The sequence below is a fragment of the Vipera berus genome (assembly GCF_964194415.1).
Source record: "Vipera berus genome assembly, chromosome: 6".
Taxonomy (NCBI): Eukaryota; Metazoa; Chordata; class Lepidosauria; order Squamata; family Viperidae; genus Vipera; species Vipera berus.
Window position 1 is genome coordinate 40015738 of NC_138208.1, and position 17870 is coordinate 40033607.

Consider the following 17870-nt stretch of genomic DNA (forward strand, 5'->3'; position numbering starts at 1 on the left):
TCCATTTATATCCCGCCCTTCTCCGAAGACTCAGGGCAGCTTTACAAACTTAGCAGTAGCCTTCATTCTATGTATATGCCTGCTTATTAGGGCTTTCACACACACCCCAAGCGGCATTATTACAAAGTCAGCTTAATTGCCCCCAACAATCTGGGTCCTCATACCATCAACCATGGTATCCTGCTGCGGCGCCTCAGGGGGTTGGGAGTGGGAGGCACAGTTCTTCAGTGGTTCTCCTCCTACCTTCTGGGGCATTCGCAGTCGGTGTTGGCAGGAGGGCAGAGGTCGACCTTGAGGCCCCTTGTTTGTGGAGTTCCTCAGGGATCAGTCCTCTCGCCTCTCCTGTTCAACATCTACATGAAGCCTCTGGGTGAGATCATTCGTGGTTTTGGAGTTGGTTATCATCAGTACGCTGATGATACCCAGCTTTTTATTTCAACCCCAAACCACCCCAGTGATGCCCTCGACGTGATGTCCCGTTGCCTGGAGGCGGTTCGGGTCTGGATGGGGAGGAACAGGCTTCGACTCAACCCTGACAAGACTGAGTGGCTGTACGTGCCGGCATCTCAGGATATTCAGAATATTCCATCTCTTTCTATGGGGGGTGAGCTATTACCCCCCGTAGATAGGGCTTGCAACTTGGGGGTCCTTTTAGATTCACGGCTCTCCTTAGAACATCATATAGGAGCTGTGACTAGGGGGGCCTTTGCCCAGGTTCGCCTGGTGCGCCAGTTGCGGCCCTATCTAGACCAGGATGCCTTGCGTACAGTCACTCATGTGCTCGTGACCTCTCGTTTGGACTACTGCAACGCTCTCTACATGGGGCTGCCCTTGAGGACCAGCCGGAGGCTTCAACTGGTGCAGAATGCAGCTGCGCGAGTTGTGTTGGGGGTCTCCCGATACTCCCATGTTACATCTCTGATCCGTGAGCTGCATTGGCTGCCAGTTGCCCTCCGGGTGAGATTCAAGGTGCTGGTTATGACCTACAAAGCCCTACATGGCATGGGTCCGGATTACCTACGGCAGCACCTGCTGCCGGCATCAACTTCCCTCCGTCCAGTGCGCTCCCACAGAGTGGGCGTCCTCAGGGTGCCTCCGATCAGGGAATGTCGATTGGTGGCCCCCAGGGGGAGGGCGTTCTCTGTGGGCGCACCAGACCTGTGGAACCACTTGCCGGTTGACCTCCGGATGGCTCCCGACCTTCGCTCCTTCTGGCGCGATTTAAAAACTTATTTATTTGAACAATCTGGCCTGGTCTGATGGGTTTGGGGTTGGATTTAGTTTAACACACTTTTATTATTGTATTATATTAGGCATAATTATTTAATTCTTTTTAACTCTTTTTTAACTTTTGTATTTACATTTTGATATTTATTGCCCTGTACACCGCCCTGAGTCCTTTGGGAGAAGGGCGGTATTAATTAATATAATATATAATAATATAATAATAATAATAATAATAATAATAATAATAATAATAATAATAATAATAATAATAATAATAATAATAATAATAATAAATGTGGTTTCCTGTCCCTTTTAGATAAATATGCAATATCCATTTCGTCTCCTCCCTCCAAATAGTCTTTCACCAGTACCATAGTCTCTGTAATTAGCCTTATCAAACCAGCCAATCTCAAAATCCAAACAACCAAATCTTATATAGTTCTTATTTTTATATATGGTTTTTGTAATCCAATGCATTTCCAATTGTCAAGGCATCAGTGAAGCAGTATTTTATAACAATTCTTCTATTCAGGGGTCAATTAGCAACCAGTCAGAGTTGCAGTCCAGAATATTTAACCACCTTGAAGCCTTCTAGTAAATCCCCCCCTAGAATATTAGTCAAGAATCAAAGTTTTTCTGCAAACAGTTCTTGAGCTTAGACAACAGTTAAAGTTTTGTTTTTCTGCAGACATTTTTAAGCTTATAGGTGGCCCAGTATGTTTTCTTTCCTTGTTCCCAGCTGTTTTTTATTTGGTTGAGGGTTATTAAAGTTCAAGGAAACAGATTATTCTTTGTTTCTGGGTGTCTTGCCAATTTCTGAGTCAGAGTTGCTGTTGTTCTATGCTCTGATTCTCCACTAGATGTCAGTAGTTATTTATTTTCCAACTTTTTCAAACAAATAAATTATTATTTATAATTTCATCAAAATTCTTTAAGGTGTAAAATCTTAATGGTTTTCTTAATTTTCAGATTTATCCAGACTATAGTGTTATTAATTTCATTTCAGTATATTTCTTTCCCCCTTAGAAGTTAATTCACCACTTCCATCTATGGAGGGGTGGGGATTTAGTCCCCTCCCTCACTTTCAGAGGATATCTTGCTCTGGGGATCTTTTCCAGAAAATTAGTTACAAAATAGAAGAGAGAAAATCGATATTCTCACCCAGTTTCAAGCACTCTGTTCACTGTTATTATTATTTGGACTTTGGCTGCTGGTAGCTTGAACTAGACACTGATGTGCAGCTAACCTGTCCTCTGTTAGGTTGGAGGGCTTTCCCTGGATCAAGCAGATTGACTGCCATTGTTCCGCGATCCTTGAGGTGCCCCTCCTTCTTTGTCGCCTCTCTGGGGCAACTTTTGACCCATTTAGGGCAAAATCAGCTGTCGGGTGCAGAGCCCCATGATCCATCGGCCATGTCACTACAGCTGCCAGTGTGCCTTCTTATTGGCTGTGCTGGCTATTACCCTTAGGAGTTAAGGGTGATCAGGCTTGCATGTAAATGAGATGGGTAGCCATATAAATTTGATGAATAAATAAAATAAACATATCATGATGGCAATAATCTGCTTCCAGAATCAGAGGGACCAAAGTTCTGAACAGTATTTGTTGAGAACAGCAGGAGGAGTGGGTTATTGTGTTTTCTTTTCATGCTGCTCACATTTGGCCTGAGAATTAAATACAGATATAATTTGTAAAACTTTGAGGGAGTTCTTCTGACATTCCTAAAAGATTAGGACGGTCTTCATCTTTTGTATTCTCTAATGATAGAGAATGCTCTCCTGTGTAAATAAAAATGGCCTTACTTAAAAGCAGAAAGAAGAGTGCTTGTTGCTTTTTAAAGTCGCAATTTCTTACAGTGACAGATTAAGTCATCTTGATATTTGAAAGTACTATGTATAAATGTATTAATATGTTAATTTAGTGATTTGGAAATAGGGGGAATACCAAAGGTTTCTGTGCTGTGTATTTACATCTGTCTTTGCCCCATTCCACAAAACCTGGAAAGTCAATGTTAGATTATAGATACTTCTAATGAATGTTTTATATGGTCAAGACTTGAGTGGAATATATTAATTTTCAGTTTCAAAGTTTATCACCCCAAGTAAAATATTCCATAATCCACAAAAATTGCATTTATTTTCTAAACTCAGATATTCCTAACAATTTAACTCTTAATTTTTTATTTAGTTTCATGGAGTTTGTTAGTCAATATTTTTCAACCAATCTATAATGTTTCTCTTTTTAAAATATTTCTGTGAATGTTTTCCTGCAAATCCATTGCGACAGAACTGGTTGATGTGATTCATGTTGATAAAGACCAATTAGAATGGATCAGAATTTCTGTCTTACTGACAAGTAATAGCTAGACCTATAAAACTATGGTGAACAAACTGTATTAAAACAAATATAGAAAATCTCTATAATCATTTTGGGGCCTGAGCTTTTCAGAAAATATTTGAATGAAAAAATGATATTTTGTCAGCTTTAATCTTAAACTAACTATTTCTGACAACCTGGGGTGAAAACATTAATTCATAACTAATTGCATTTATAGCATGGCTACTGCTTAAAAAGGCCAAGGTAGATAATAGAATAAAATTTATAAGAGATTTTGATATTAAGATTAGAGAAGACCACAAAGACTTTTGAATAATCAACATTACCATTATTAGCATTGCCATAAAATTAAATTAAGTTTGAATCAAACAGTTCATTTAGCAGACATAGAATAAACTATTATAATTAAAGATTAGAGAAGAAATCCTTCCTTGCCATTGATGAAGCTGAATTATGGATAGTTGTTGAAGGTTGCTCTTGAGCAATCAATCCATGGTATACCATAGTGAAAGGTTGGCGTTGTATTTAGCTGGTCTGCTGTTCTTGGATTTCAGATTTGCTTTAAGTTTCTTTGTTATAATTAGCATTTTAAATTATTATTATAAAGTTTCCTTATATTACATTATATATATAACAGCTTCTACATCTTTATATCAGGCCATACATTTTCTGTACATCTTAATAATGGTCATACATGAGGGACTATCTGTAGTATTTCTTTCTCAATATAAATACCGAATAATTACATTTCTAGTTTTCTAGGGCTTTTTTATATTTAATTTCATTTACATTGTGTGATGTGCATTGTCTGTCCAAATGCTTGTTCAGAAAGGTAGTCTTGGTTCAGCTTGTATGATAGTTTTGCCAGATATTAAACTTTCACATCTAAAGGCACCCATGAATATTCAATATGGGATATTATCGTAATAGAACTAATAAATCCAAAGAAAATGAGACAGAGAGTTAGGCATCTTTAGTTTCTCCTGACAAGCTATTTATTGCACTGAGGGTTGACTTTGTCACTTGGCAAGCAGAGAATATTAATGAAGTATTTGAAGAAGAGCAATCTAAACAGGTTGACTATGATTGACTAAAATTTACAGTGCATGATATCAAGATGAAGTATTTGTCATGACCTTTCCTTTGATCTTGTTATTGCCATTTTCACCCCTTTTAAAGGCTGAATATGTGTACATATTGCTACCTGTCTTTGTCTACCAGACTTATTGCATTTGCTATATATATTTGCACATTTTCAAGCTGGATCCAAATTGCATTTACTGTATATACCCTGATCCAGCTGGTGCTCATATTATTCAATCATGATAAGACAGACTCAAGGCAATATTTGCACAGAATCTAACATGAGTATTGTAAGTTGCTTAGCATGTGCCAAAATGTATCTATTACCTCCTCCAGTCTTTACATGCAGTAGTCCTTTCTATGCAACTGTCCTTCAAACAGTTATTAGTGATATTTCTACTTTTTAAAATAACAATATTTTGCACATACTGCTCTGTTTCTCTCTTACTGTTCTTTTTTGTTCAATCAGAGGGTTTCAAATAAAATAATACAACGTTCCATTTGTGATTTTGTAATTGTTCTTAAATTATTATTTACAATATTACTGGAGACTTAATTTTCCCATTAGGTGTCAAGGTGTCTTCTGATCTTTTAGTAAATGGAAGTCATCCTATCTACCAGTGGAAACAAGAGAAAAAAATATTTTTCATTAGCCTGCAAGGGCTTATGGAAATAGAAAAGGTGATTCCTATGGATGCTCCAGTGGACTGATTCACATGCAGTGTTATTCTCCTGACAGTCTTAATTTTCACATTGGTTGTTTTAGGGACAAAAAAGTCAGATGTCAGTTTTCCACATGATATTCTTTCATCTGATACAACAAGTAGCTGTCAGTAAAAGACAAATTGGGGAAAAAAAAAAGCCAGTCTTTGATCTAATCAAATTGAAAAAAAAAATCAGAAAATCAAGAGAACTGAAATATCTTTGTGGTGTTTTTTGAATTTTGGTGTCCATTCCTGGCTCTATGGCCTCGTGTTTATTGTCCCTGATTGTTAACCATCATTCATGTGGAAAATACTTCTATGATAAAATGCTGCCACTTGTGTACATAAATTAGAAATCATTAGCAATCATTTTTCTGGATCTGGACATAAAGGGAATTTTTTAATATAAGCAGCTCATTTATTTGCTAAAACAAAGAACACTAAAGTGGGAGGGGAAAAAACTTCCTCCCATCCCACCCCCACTCCCCACAAACAGTTGCAAAAATGCAGTGCAAAACAAATGTGCTAGATCTAAAAGTCAAATAAAATTTTCACAATTTAAGATCCTGGAGATATAAAAAAGCTTCATACCTGGTACTGAAAAGAGGACACAAGGCGCCAGAAACCAATTTCTAGGTAGATATTTCACAAGCAGAGTGCCATCATTAGCAGACAGATTATATATTAAGTGCTGATGACAGAAGAAAAGTGTTTAAAAGCAGTATTAAAATGTGGATGGTTATATTCAAAGACATTCAAAATTGCTTCAATGCCATAAAAATGGTGTGATTTGCTTTGTTAGAACAAAGAAGTAACACAATGTACCTCCACTAACCAAACTGTGTCTTCTTCAACCACTTTGTGCCCTTAGTGTGTGAGATGGCTCCATTCAACCTTCAGGACAGCACTGAGGTTATCCTGCCTGAAAGTGTGTAGAAAATTTTGGTGTGTAGAATGTTGGCCAGTTTTGTGCAGGCAGCAGAGATTCCCCCAGTGTTTGCCAAAGATGGCCAGGCTGGGGAGCTCTGGAGCAGAAGGATAAGAGGAATACAAAGAAGAATAATTCAAAGTAACAAGTTTGTGAGACTCTCAGAAATGAGAGTGCACGTTGCTTTACCAAGCAGTTTAGTGGGTATTTCACTTGAATCTTCATGGAAGTGAATTACCCTTTATGCATAGCCCTCTTCAATTTAGCTTGTCTGTGAGAATTCACAGATATAAATGGCAGTGATTCAATAAAAAAATTGTTCCACATATTTATAATTGAGAAAAATAGGTTTTGATAGTGATGTTGTACTGTTATAATATACACAGTAATATTAATAGTACTTCTGGCCATATTATACTATTCAGTACTACTAGCACCCTTCAGTACTAGAGTACGTCTTGAGATGATATAATACCTATTTATTTTATTGGAAACATAAATATATTTATTGGACTTTTCCATTTTTTAACCTTTTTTTCTCTTTTCAAATATATCCCTTATTGTAAAATTGCTAAAGTTATGTATGTCAAGAAATAGTTGAGCAACTATTTGGAATCAATTTTATATAATGGGATTATGAAGCTCCTATTGCTACTCTTCCTAATTCTTGTCTCCTTGTTTCAGGCAGTCTATCCTGAAAGCCCAAAATCAGTAACAATAATTTATAATACATAGATACAAAATGAAGAATTTGGTATCAAAATTAAAATATGTACATCCAATTTCAAAAGTATTTATCATTATTTGACTGCTGCTGGCTTTATAGATTCACAAGGCAAGTTGAAGTAGAGGAGCTGATTAATAAAAGTCAAATGAATTCAGGGTGGCACTGATCAACCAATTGCTGTGAAAAAAATCACATTTCATGACAAAAATCTAAAACATTTTGTGCATATGTTATGTAGGCATCACAGAAACCAGCAGATATTTTTGTGATATCATCACCTAGTCTAAATGGCACCTTGTATTAAAACCACATATTAGTATTTATTAAGTAACTTGCATATTACTGATATGAAAAAACAGAACAGTGTAGACAAGATTCTTCAGATTTAATTAGGTTGTAAATTACTTTGTATTTTAAATAATTATGAGGTAACATGCTTCTACAAGTCATGGGGATTTCAAAAAAAAAACCTGGTTATGAACACTCTGTGTCTTGATTTTTCCCAAGAGATTTGTTACATTATGAAAGCAACGCGTAATGTACTCCCATTTCATAAGAATTTAGCAATGTGGCTCATAAACAGCAAAATAAGTGATGCTTTGCTTAGCCTTTTTTCCTTTGTTAAACTTGTCATTATGCTCAGTTTCTAAGCCATTGGCTATGGTTGCAAACTGCAACAGTTTGAGTTTCATATCATTCTGTGCCAAAACATGGCTCTCTAGATCCGCTTTGAGGCTTTCTGACAGATGCAAAGTATATGTCCATGTGCATTCCAAATCACTTATCTTATTTCAAATAGAAAGCATTGCACATCCCCAAAGTGTGATATATAAAACCAGGCTTTGCATGGCTCTTGATGGCATTATTTTTATTTAATATATTGAAACACTGCCCTGGATTGCATAATAATGCAATAACATAGAAGTTTATTAATGGCTCAACAAGTACATTTGGAAATTCATATTGGTTGATATTGCGTAGCCTCCTAATGCAATAATGTTTCAGCTGTATCTGATCATTATCCTTGAAATAAAGATATTTTTAAAATGAAACATAAAGCAGTGGCTGAGATGGTAGACTCGTATCACATATAGACTAGAAACTCCAATTGAATAAGCCAATCTTACTTTGCCAGAAATAATCAATTTGGTACTAGCAGAATAAAAGAATCCCTTTATCATCTATAATTGTCAAATAATATTTTTGTATTGTAGATCAATGACATGCAAAAATCACATGCTACTTAACAAGATTTTAGCAGTTACCAAGATTCATTTACTCCCACTTTTGAAGGCATCCTTGGGTGTTATAGACAAGTAGTTGTACTTAATCATCCATTGATGGCAACTTAACAACAAATTGTCAGTTCATGTGTTGAGAAATAACAGCTTTTTGAAATTAGTAATATATTTAATTTCCAGTGACTGTGTGCTATAGAGGAAAACAGCTGTTTAAAACACTATGTCAACATTTTATTTCTCCCTACAGTATAGTGACAAGAAAAAAAAAAAGAAATGCCAACTTCAACAACAGCACCGCAATATGCTCCCCCTGATGGAGGATGGGGTTGGATCGTGGTCTTTGGAGCTTTCATCTCCATTGGATTTTCCTATGCATTCCCTAAAGCCATCACAGTGTTCTTCAAAGAGATACAAGAGATCTTTAGCACATCATATAGCGAGATAGCGTGGATCTCATCAATCATGCTGGCTGTTATGTATGCAGGAGGTACCAGAAAACTTCTTCTTTTTTGTCTGATATGAGGTCGTACTCAACAAAGCAAAATTCTCTTATTAGATTTTCTGACATGTGACCCAAAGCCACTGAGCTATGTGGCTCCATCTCCCAAATGCTTTGGCAGTGTGTTTCAAGAATAGTTGTAAAATTTATAATCTAATCACAGTTCAAATATGACTGAAATATAGATTATCTGCATTTGTCTCAGTTGCTTTGGGAAGTATTATTTCTGTTATAATACTGAAAGGCTCAATATTATCATTAACTTGAAAATTATTATTATTATTATTATTATTATTATTATTATTATTATTATTATTATTATTATTATTATTATTATTATTATTATTATTATTATTATATTATACTGCCCTTCTCCCGAAGGACTCAGGGCGGTGAACAGAGCAGATATATAAAAAATACAAAAATACAAAAGTTAAAAAAAATTAAACATATGCCCAACTAAAAACAGTAAATACATATATTAAAAATGACAATAAAAACCCAACCCATCCCCCATCAGGCCAGGTTGGCTTGTTCAAATAAGAGTGTCTTCAGATCGCGACGGAAGGAGCGAAGGTCGGGTGCCATCCGGAGCTCAACCGGCAACCGATTCCATAGCTCCGGGGCACCCACAGAGAAGGACCTCCCCCTGGGGGCCACCAATCAACATTCCCTGATCGGTGGCACCCTGAGGAGGCCCTCTCTGTGGGAGCGCACAGGGCGGAGGGAAGTTGATGCCGGCAGCAGGTGCTCCCTAAGGTACTCCGGACCCATGCCATGTAGGGCCTTAAACACCATTACCAGTACCTTGAATCTCACCCGGAAGACAACTGGTAACCAATGCAGCTCACGGAGCAGAGGTGTAACATGGGAGTATCGGGAGACTCCCAACACAACTCTCGCGGCTGCATTCTGTACCAGTTGGAGCCTCCGAGTGGTCCTCAAGGGCAGCCCCATGTAGAGAGCATTGCAGTAGTCCAGACAAGAGGTCACGAGCGCATGAGTGACCGTACATAAGGCATCCCGGTCTAGATAGGGCTGCAACTGGCGCACCAGGCGAACCTGGGCGAAGGCCCCCCTAGTCACAGCCACTATATGGTCTTCCAGAGTGAGCCATGAATCTAGGAGGACTCCCAAGTTGCGAGCCCTATCTACGGGGGGTAATAGTTCACCCCCCATGGAAAGAGATGGAATGTTCTGAATATCCCGGTATGCCGGTATGCACAGCCACTCAGTCTTGTCGGGGTTGAGTTGAAGTCTGTTCCTCCCAATCCAGACCCGAACCGCCTCCAGGCAACAGGACATCACGTCGAGGGCATCACTGGGGTGGTTTGGGGTCGAAATAAAAAGCTGGGTATCATCGGCATACTGACGATACCCAACTCCAAAACCACGAATGATCTCACCCAGCGGTTTCATGTAGATGTTGAACAGGAGAGGCGAGAGGTCCGACCCCTGAGGAACTCCACAAACGAGAGACCTCGAGGTCGACCTCTGCCCCCCTGCCAACACCGACTGCGAACGTCCCAGGAGATAGGAGGAGAACCACTGCAAAACTGTGCCTCCCACTCCTAACCCCCTGAGACGTCGCAGCAGGATACCATGGTCGATGGTATCAAAAGCCGCTGAGAGGTCTAAAAGGACTAGGACAGAGGAGCAGCCCCTGTCCCGAGCCCTCCAGAGATCATTCACCAGAGCGACCAATGCCATCTCCGTGCTGTACCCGGGCCTGAAACCCGATTGGTACGGGTCTAGATAATCCGCTTCATCCAGGACCAGAGGGAGCTGATGCGCCACCACACTCTCAACAACCTTCGCAAGAAAGCGAAGGTTGGAGACCGGACGAAAGTTATTCAACACAGCTGGGTCCAAGGCAGGCTTCCTGAGGAGATTTTAGCTTCTTGATTTTAAACTATAATCTTATCCACTTAACTAGAAACAACCTCTATTTATTGTAAAGAGTTGTTTATCAATTGTGCTATTTGAGAGAATAGTTGGTGCCTTTTCCCACCCTTTTAAACCCCATCAATACCCTCTTTGAGGGAAAAATCGGAGGAAAAACATATATGGATCTGTCCAAGAAACTGAACTATCAATCCAAATTTAACCCATGTAATACATTTGTTAGAAAGAATCAAAATATCATAAAATGTTTTGAGTTTTGAACTCTGGTGAACTTCTAAATTTGAAAGCATTAGTTTTGTTGAGCAAGAGGGATTAAAAAAGAGCTAACAAGAATGGAAATATCATGCATACAAGTAAAGTAATCCATACAATTTAAGGTATAAATAGAGCTAGAATAGAATATCAGGATGTAATTTAGGATATTCTAAAGTTCTTTGGATAACATCAAAGAAGCATTAGGAAGTCTTGGAATCTTTATTTCAAGGAAGGAGATACTGTAGGACTCTAAGAGAAGGGCAGCCGATCATTAGATCTCCCATTCCATCTGTTTACCAGCCTTACCCTCCACTATCTTTACTTGGGAAGGTCTCCAAAAAACTGCTGCACTAAGGTGGAAGGGGATCAGTATCCAATATTGTTTTCTATTCGCTAATGTGGAAATCCCATTGCTGCTAAACTAATATGCTCTTTTTATTTAATAGTTTATATTCGCTGTTAAATTAAATCTTGACAATTTATTTTAATAATTTCCACTTCACCCAATAAACTGATTCTGATGGGTCCCTTGATTTATTGTGGAGATTATTAGAATGTTTTCACATCTCTTAAGATACCTAATATCTTGAAAGTACTAGGATAACTCTTCTTTGGAAATTCATATTATAGTGCAGACATTTGAACTCTCTGTTCAAAATAAATTCTGCATCTCACAAATGAAATCTGAAATTTCTTCTATACTGTACATATAAAATAGGAAGTGTAGCACAATTAAGCTGTGTAACATTCTTTTGTTATCTTGCTGTAATCATGTGATTTTAACTGCTAGCAGCAGGTAAGTTCACCAAAGATAAACATTCTTTGAAGTTATAGTTATCACAAAATAGCTTCCTGTGAAATAAAGTCATTAAACAATCATTGGCAGGAGATTAAAAAGGTAAACCATTCAAATAATGAGAGTTATTCCTTTGTGGGGCTTTTTTTCTTATCAAAATCTGATTGTTTGATTTCAACCACTTGATGTACTACAGCTTGGAATAAAGCAGGCAGCACACATTGTGCAAGATACCTTACTTATGGCAAAGAAAGACAGATATATTGTAATTGTTGTGGTCATACTCTGTATCTCTTAATACTAATTAAAAGAACCTGAAAAATATTTGAGATCTGACACACTCATTATAATTTAGTGCTTTGTCTATTAATCTTCACAGTGGGGGTCATCAGGTAAATAGGAATCTAGCAGAGGATCTCTGCTTCAGAAGCATTCAAGCTTCTGAGGTAATTAGCAGGCATCTGTGTTTCCATAACAAGGTATTAACTTACCTTTCAATATCTGAAAAAAAATGAAACTAATAAAAGACAATCCAGTAAGGAGCTAAAGGAATGTTAATTATGTTTATCACTTACTTCATAGTTAGAATAAATGCCATTAAATTATATCAGGCCATCTGGCAAATCCATATGGCCTCCTAGATCATGGTTAATTCCAGCAAATAGGTCGAGCATGGTGTTCACCCCTTCAAGAAAGCATAAACAAGATGTGTTAAACTGCACTGAACAAGATTTGCATTCCTCATATTTTCTCTTTAGCATGCTGTTGATGTGATCTCTCCATTCACATCAAATTCTTTCAATAACTAGAGGTTCCAGGAGTCTGTAGCTGTTCAAGCAATATGCATCTCTGAGCTTTGTTTTGGCATAGATGATGTGGAATATATTGATTTGATATGTCATAAAACAAAATAAAGCCCAGGGATGAGGCAAACAATAATATTTGGGATTAAATACTGAGGTTTAGTCCCAAAGAATCCTTCATTCTGGAAAGGAATAGTTAAGTCTCCATGGAAACTCCTTGTTCTTTAGCATGAAAAGCACAGTTGATAACGTTAAGTCATTTTACAAATTGAAATTTTTATGAGAAATTTTTATGAAAAATTAAGGCATCACATATACAGGTAATTCTATTTGCAACCATTTGTTTAGTGACTGAAGTTACAACGTCAGTGAAAAAAGTGATTTAGAACCATTTTTTACACTTACAACCACTGCAGCATTCCCATGGTCATGTGATCAAAATTTGGATGCTTTACAATTGGTTCGTGACAGTTGCAATGTCCTGGGGTCATGTGATCACCTTTTGCAACCTTTTGACAAGCAATGGGGAAGCCAGATTCACTTAACAACCATGTTACTAACTTAACTGCAGTGATTTGCTTAACAACTATGGCAAGAAAGTTCATAAAATGGGGCAAAATTCACTTAACAAGTCTGTCAACAACAAAAATTTGGGGTCAATTGTGGCTCTAAGTCAAGGACTACATGTACAATTTGACCTCTTAAATGCTCTTTAATATTTTATTTCCTTACTATCTTTTATTCTTGGTTTAAATTTTGCATGACCCTGACTGTCAGAAACATGACATCTGGAAAAGTAATTTTCTTTGTATACCTCCTTAGTGACTGTATCATTTCACCATAAAGTCAATAAAGAAACTCTCCATTAGTCAGATGATGCCCTTAATGAAATGTATAGGAATTCAGTGACAGCTTGGTCATCTCATGCATATATGATCATTGTATTAGTTTAACAATAAGTCGAAAGCAAACCTGTTTTGCTATTTTCTGCATCATTAACTTCAGCCATTTTCAACATATTGATTACTGTTGTGAGCTGGATAGCGGTTTATCAAGATAGAAAACTGTCACTAGGATTTGGACTTTCATTGTGACACTTGATAGCACAGGAAAATGAATATAGATCAAATGTTTTATTATTATTATTTTACATATTTATATCTTCCTTTACTAATAGGGTGCTTATTTATATTCAATATTTATGAATATTTCACTATTTTTAAAATGATAAACTTTGCAACTAATATAGCTGTTTTATTTATTTCTAGTCAATAACCAGCAAAATAGGTATAACACTAAAATAACCCATGAAAGCCAGCTCAAATAAGCAATAAAGCCACTACTTATAACTGCCAATTAGAATTATGTATAAGAAGAAAAGAGAATGAAATAAAGAAAACAAAAGAGGAAAAATAAAATTAAGGTAAAAGAATTAAAGGACACCTTAAGCCTTGTTAGGTTCATAGATGCTAGTAATAAGTTGGCAACTCTGTTTTTCATAGAAGGTTCCAGTCAGAAAGAAGGAAATAAACCTCTTCTCCACTGAAAATTTGATCTCTATTTGGAGGTGGTGTAAGTTTACCAGCAAGTACAGTACATTCTCATAGAAGAGATGGTAAAAAATACATGCACTAACATCTCAGATTAATTTTGGTCATAAAGATAACTTCTTTCACTAAATGGGATTTTATGAAACCTCCACCCATATCAAAGGAAGCCAAAAAGAAGGCTGAACAAATAAGATTTAACATATGATTTAAGAGGCTAAAGGTTTTCCAGAAAGGAACCCATCTATGTAGATTGCCTGTAGTGCTCAAGTTTGTCCCTCATGCAATATCAAAGACTCTCAAAATCCAGTTGGAGTCAACAATAACTTTATTTTAACTTTGAGAGGGTTTTTTTGTTTAGTTTTACTAGTTAACATGTACTGAGTGTAATGTATGTGACTGACATACAGGTTAACAACTACAGGAGGTGCTGTGCTGGACAACTCTGGTAAGGAGCCGCATTCGGCGGGAAAACCTCGCAAGCCCATTGGTTGACAGCCTGGCGGGAAAACCAGGTTTGAATCCATTGGCTAGTGCTCACCTGGACAGGTACAAAAGGACCCAAGTAACCTCTTTCCCCCAGTTTGCTTTGTTCCAGTCTGCCATTCCAATAAAGACCAATTGTAGCCTTCACGCGTGTTTGTGTTACTGCTCCAAACTTAACACTGAGCAAGTCCCTTGACTCAAAGGGCAAAATGTAAATGAAATCATGTAGCAAATAGTTCATTATCAATTAATCTGTAGTCTTCCTGTGCTTTCAAAGTCTGAAAATGTGAAGTTGGGAGACATAAACTCTTCCCTCTGCTGGCTTGCATCTTGGATAGATATAAAAAAAGCCCACAGTATCCTCAAAGATAATTTATTTGATAGGAGATGAAAAACGATTTCAAAGTCTGCCTCTTGCCAAGGATATGTAAAGAAACATGGAAGGCTTTTTTTTTTTTGGCAGAGCTATATCTCAAAATGGTAGTTCAGAATGGCTACTTTCAGCCACACTGCCATACAGGAGGTTTGAAATGCAGGTAGTCCTCGACTTACAACTACAATTGAGCCCAAACTTTATGTTGTTAAGTAAGACATTTGTTAAGTGAGTTTTGCTCCATTTTACAACCTTTCTTGCCACAGTTATTAAGTGAATCACTGCAATTGATAAGTTAGTAACCTTGTTGTTAAATGAATCTGGCTTCCCCATTGATTTTGCTTGTCAGAAGATTGCAAAAGGTGATCACATGACTCTGGGACACAGCAACCATCATAAATATGAACCAATTGCCAAGCCTCTGAATTTTGATCACATGACCATGGGGATGCTGCAATGGACATAACTGTGAAAAAGATCACAAGTCACTATTTTCAGTACTCTTGTAACTTTGAACAGTCACTAAATGAACTGTTCTAAGTTGAGGAGCTGTAGTTGAATTAATTGTTTACTTAGATCCATATATTACATGTACCTTATGATACAGACAAGCTGCACATGTAGTTTCTGAAGTAAGAAGGAGATGGATACACAGGAGTGATATTTTAATTCTTACTGTAGCAGCAGACTTATTTTCTTATGCTTATATCACTGTTACTGCAGTATTTTATAGATAGGAGTCTGTGTTGCATGAGACATGCATTACTTTTTGTGCTGAGAATGTTTGTTTTAAAAATTTCTAATTAAAAATCCCCGGTAATATCTGGAAAACAGCTTTGAAGTACGTAGTAGCTGGACACTCTCTCTCTCTCTTTCTCTTTGTACGTATGTATGTAAGAAGTAGCCACTGGCCCACTTCTTCTGGTTGATGGCAGCCACTCGTGGCAAGAGGCCACATGGTGTGTCATGCTGGTGCCACCGCTTGCGGCAGGATGCTACATGATGCATTGCGCCAGTGCCACTACTCGCGCGCCTCATGGCATGCCATGCCATGTGGCGTTCTGCCACAAGGAATGGCATTGGTGCGACATGCCACATGGCCTCCTGCCACAAGATATGGCACCGGTGTAGCATGCCACAGGGCCTCCTGCCACAAGGGATGTCACCAGTGTGACACACCATGTGGCCACCTTCTGCAAGCGGCTGCAAGTGGCCACAGAAGAAGTTGGACAGCAGCATGATAGGTGTCAGGATGTGGGAGACCTGGCTGTGGCAGTCCTGAGGTAAGCCGGTAAGACATCCCCCAAAATAAGATCTAATGTCTCTTGGAAAGAAAAAGAAAAAGTGTGACCAGGTCTTATTTTTGGGGAAACACAGTAGGTGACTTCAATTCCTAAAGAATATTAAAGAATACAATTCACAGTTAAACATAGATTTTATTAATTAGTTAGTAGGCAGCTGAATCTTTTAGGGCATTCCTTCTACACTACATTAAGCATATGAAAGCACAGTCTCTATTAGAACCAGAGCACAGAGACTTAAATCCCCCCCCCATTTCAATATTCCACCCACCCATCCAAACTTGGAAGAAACTTGAACAAGTTGGAAAATCTCTATGAGTGACATCACCTTTTCTCTTTTTTATACTGTTGCATCTATAAAAAAATGGCTGCTTTTTAAAAACAAAACAAAAACTTGCACATGATTAGTTATAAGAATAATTTTAATAAAATAGCAAAAATCACTCTAATTATTGAGACTGGTAGTATAGTGAAAAGTAAATGTACAACAGCTGCAACATTTTTTATATGTTGCTTGTGTCCTTCAGTGTGAGAGATAAACTTTTATTTACTATTATTAGCTTATCAACAGCACTGAACTTTAAAGACCTCATTTAATATGTCCTTGAAAACACAGCTTCCCACTTTTATGCCCATCTCATAGTCATTAGGGAATTCTTCACTTTTAGGTTTATTTTTTAAAACATATGTTGAACTGAGATTTTGTTGATAGAATAAAATTTTACAGAAGCAGGAATTGTAACTTTAGTTAATAAATCTAGAACAAATTTCTAAGAGTATAAAATGATACATTTACATTTTCAAGAACTTTAAATATTACATTGCAATGGAAAGTGCTGATTTAGTTCAGTACTAATTTTTGCAATAATACTTCTTCTAACACTTAACCAAATCTTATTAAAATTAACCTGGGTTGGCTTTGGTTAATAGATGGATGAGAAATCATCAGAAAATTTCAGGTAGACTGAAAAGCATCCCAGAAGAAGACAATCACAAATGTTTTCTATATACTGTGGACAAAGTACTGTATCTCCTGGAATTATCAAAAACTTTCAGTAAACTTTTAATATAATATTTCTTTTCAAATCAAATACAAAATACAGAACTAATCACAGAGATGCTCTTGGAGAAGGTACAGGTGAAACTCGAAAAATTAGAATATCGTGCAAAAGTTCATTTATTTCAGTAATGTAACTTAAAAGGGGAAACTAATATATGAGATAGACTCATTACATGCAAAGCAAGATAGTTCAAGCCATGATTTGTCATAATTGTGATGATTATGGCGTACAGCTCATGAAAACCCCAAATCCACAATCTCAGAAAATTAGAATATTACATGCAATCAATGAAACAAGGAGTGTACATAGAACAATATCGGACCTCTGAAAAGTATAAGCATGCATATGTACTCAGTACTTGGTTTGGGCCCCTTTTGCAGCAATTACTGCCTCAATGCGGCATGGCTATCAGCCTGTGGCACTGCTCAGGTATTATGGAAGACCAGGATGCTTCAATAGCGGCCTTCAGCTCTTCTGCATTGTTCGGACTCATGTCTTTCATCTTTCTCTTGGCAATGCCCCAAAGATTCTCTATGGGGTTCAGGTCATGTGAGTTTGCTGGCCAATCAAGCACAGTAATCCCACGGTCATTGAACC

At 37.4% G+C, this 17870-nt stretch overlaps 1 protein-coding gene across 2 annotated transcripts in view; it reads left to right on the forward strand.

The window, feature by feature from the left end:
* Positions 1-17870, forward strand: part of SLC16A7 (solute carrier family 16 member 7) — a 149753-nt gene that overhangs the window by 79376 nt on the left and 52507 nt on the right. The window contains exon 2 of one of the 2 annotated variants that reach the window (XM_081331697.1): positions 8495-8734. In XM_081331697.1, the coding sequence (XP_081187823.1) occupies positions 8521-8734 (214 nt within the window). In that variant the 5' untranslated portion in view covers positions 8495-8520. Of the gene's footprint in view, positions 1-8327; positions 8735-17870 lie in introns of those variants that run through there. The other variant, XM_081331698.1, reaches the window with a different exon arrangement.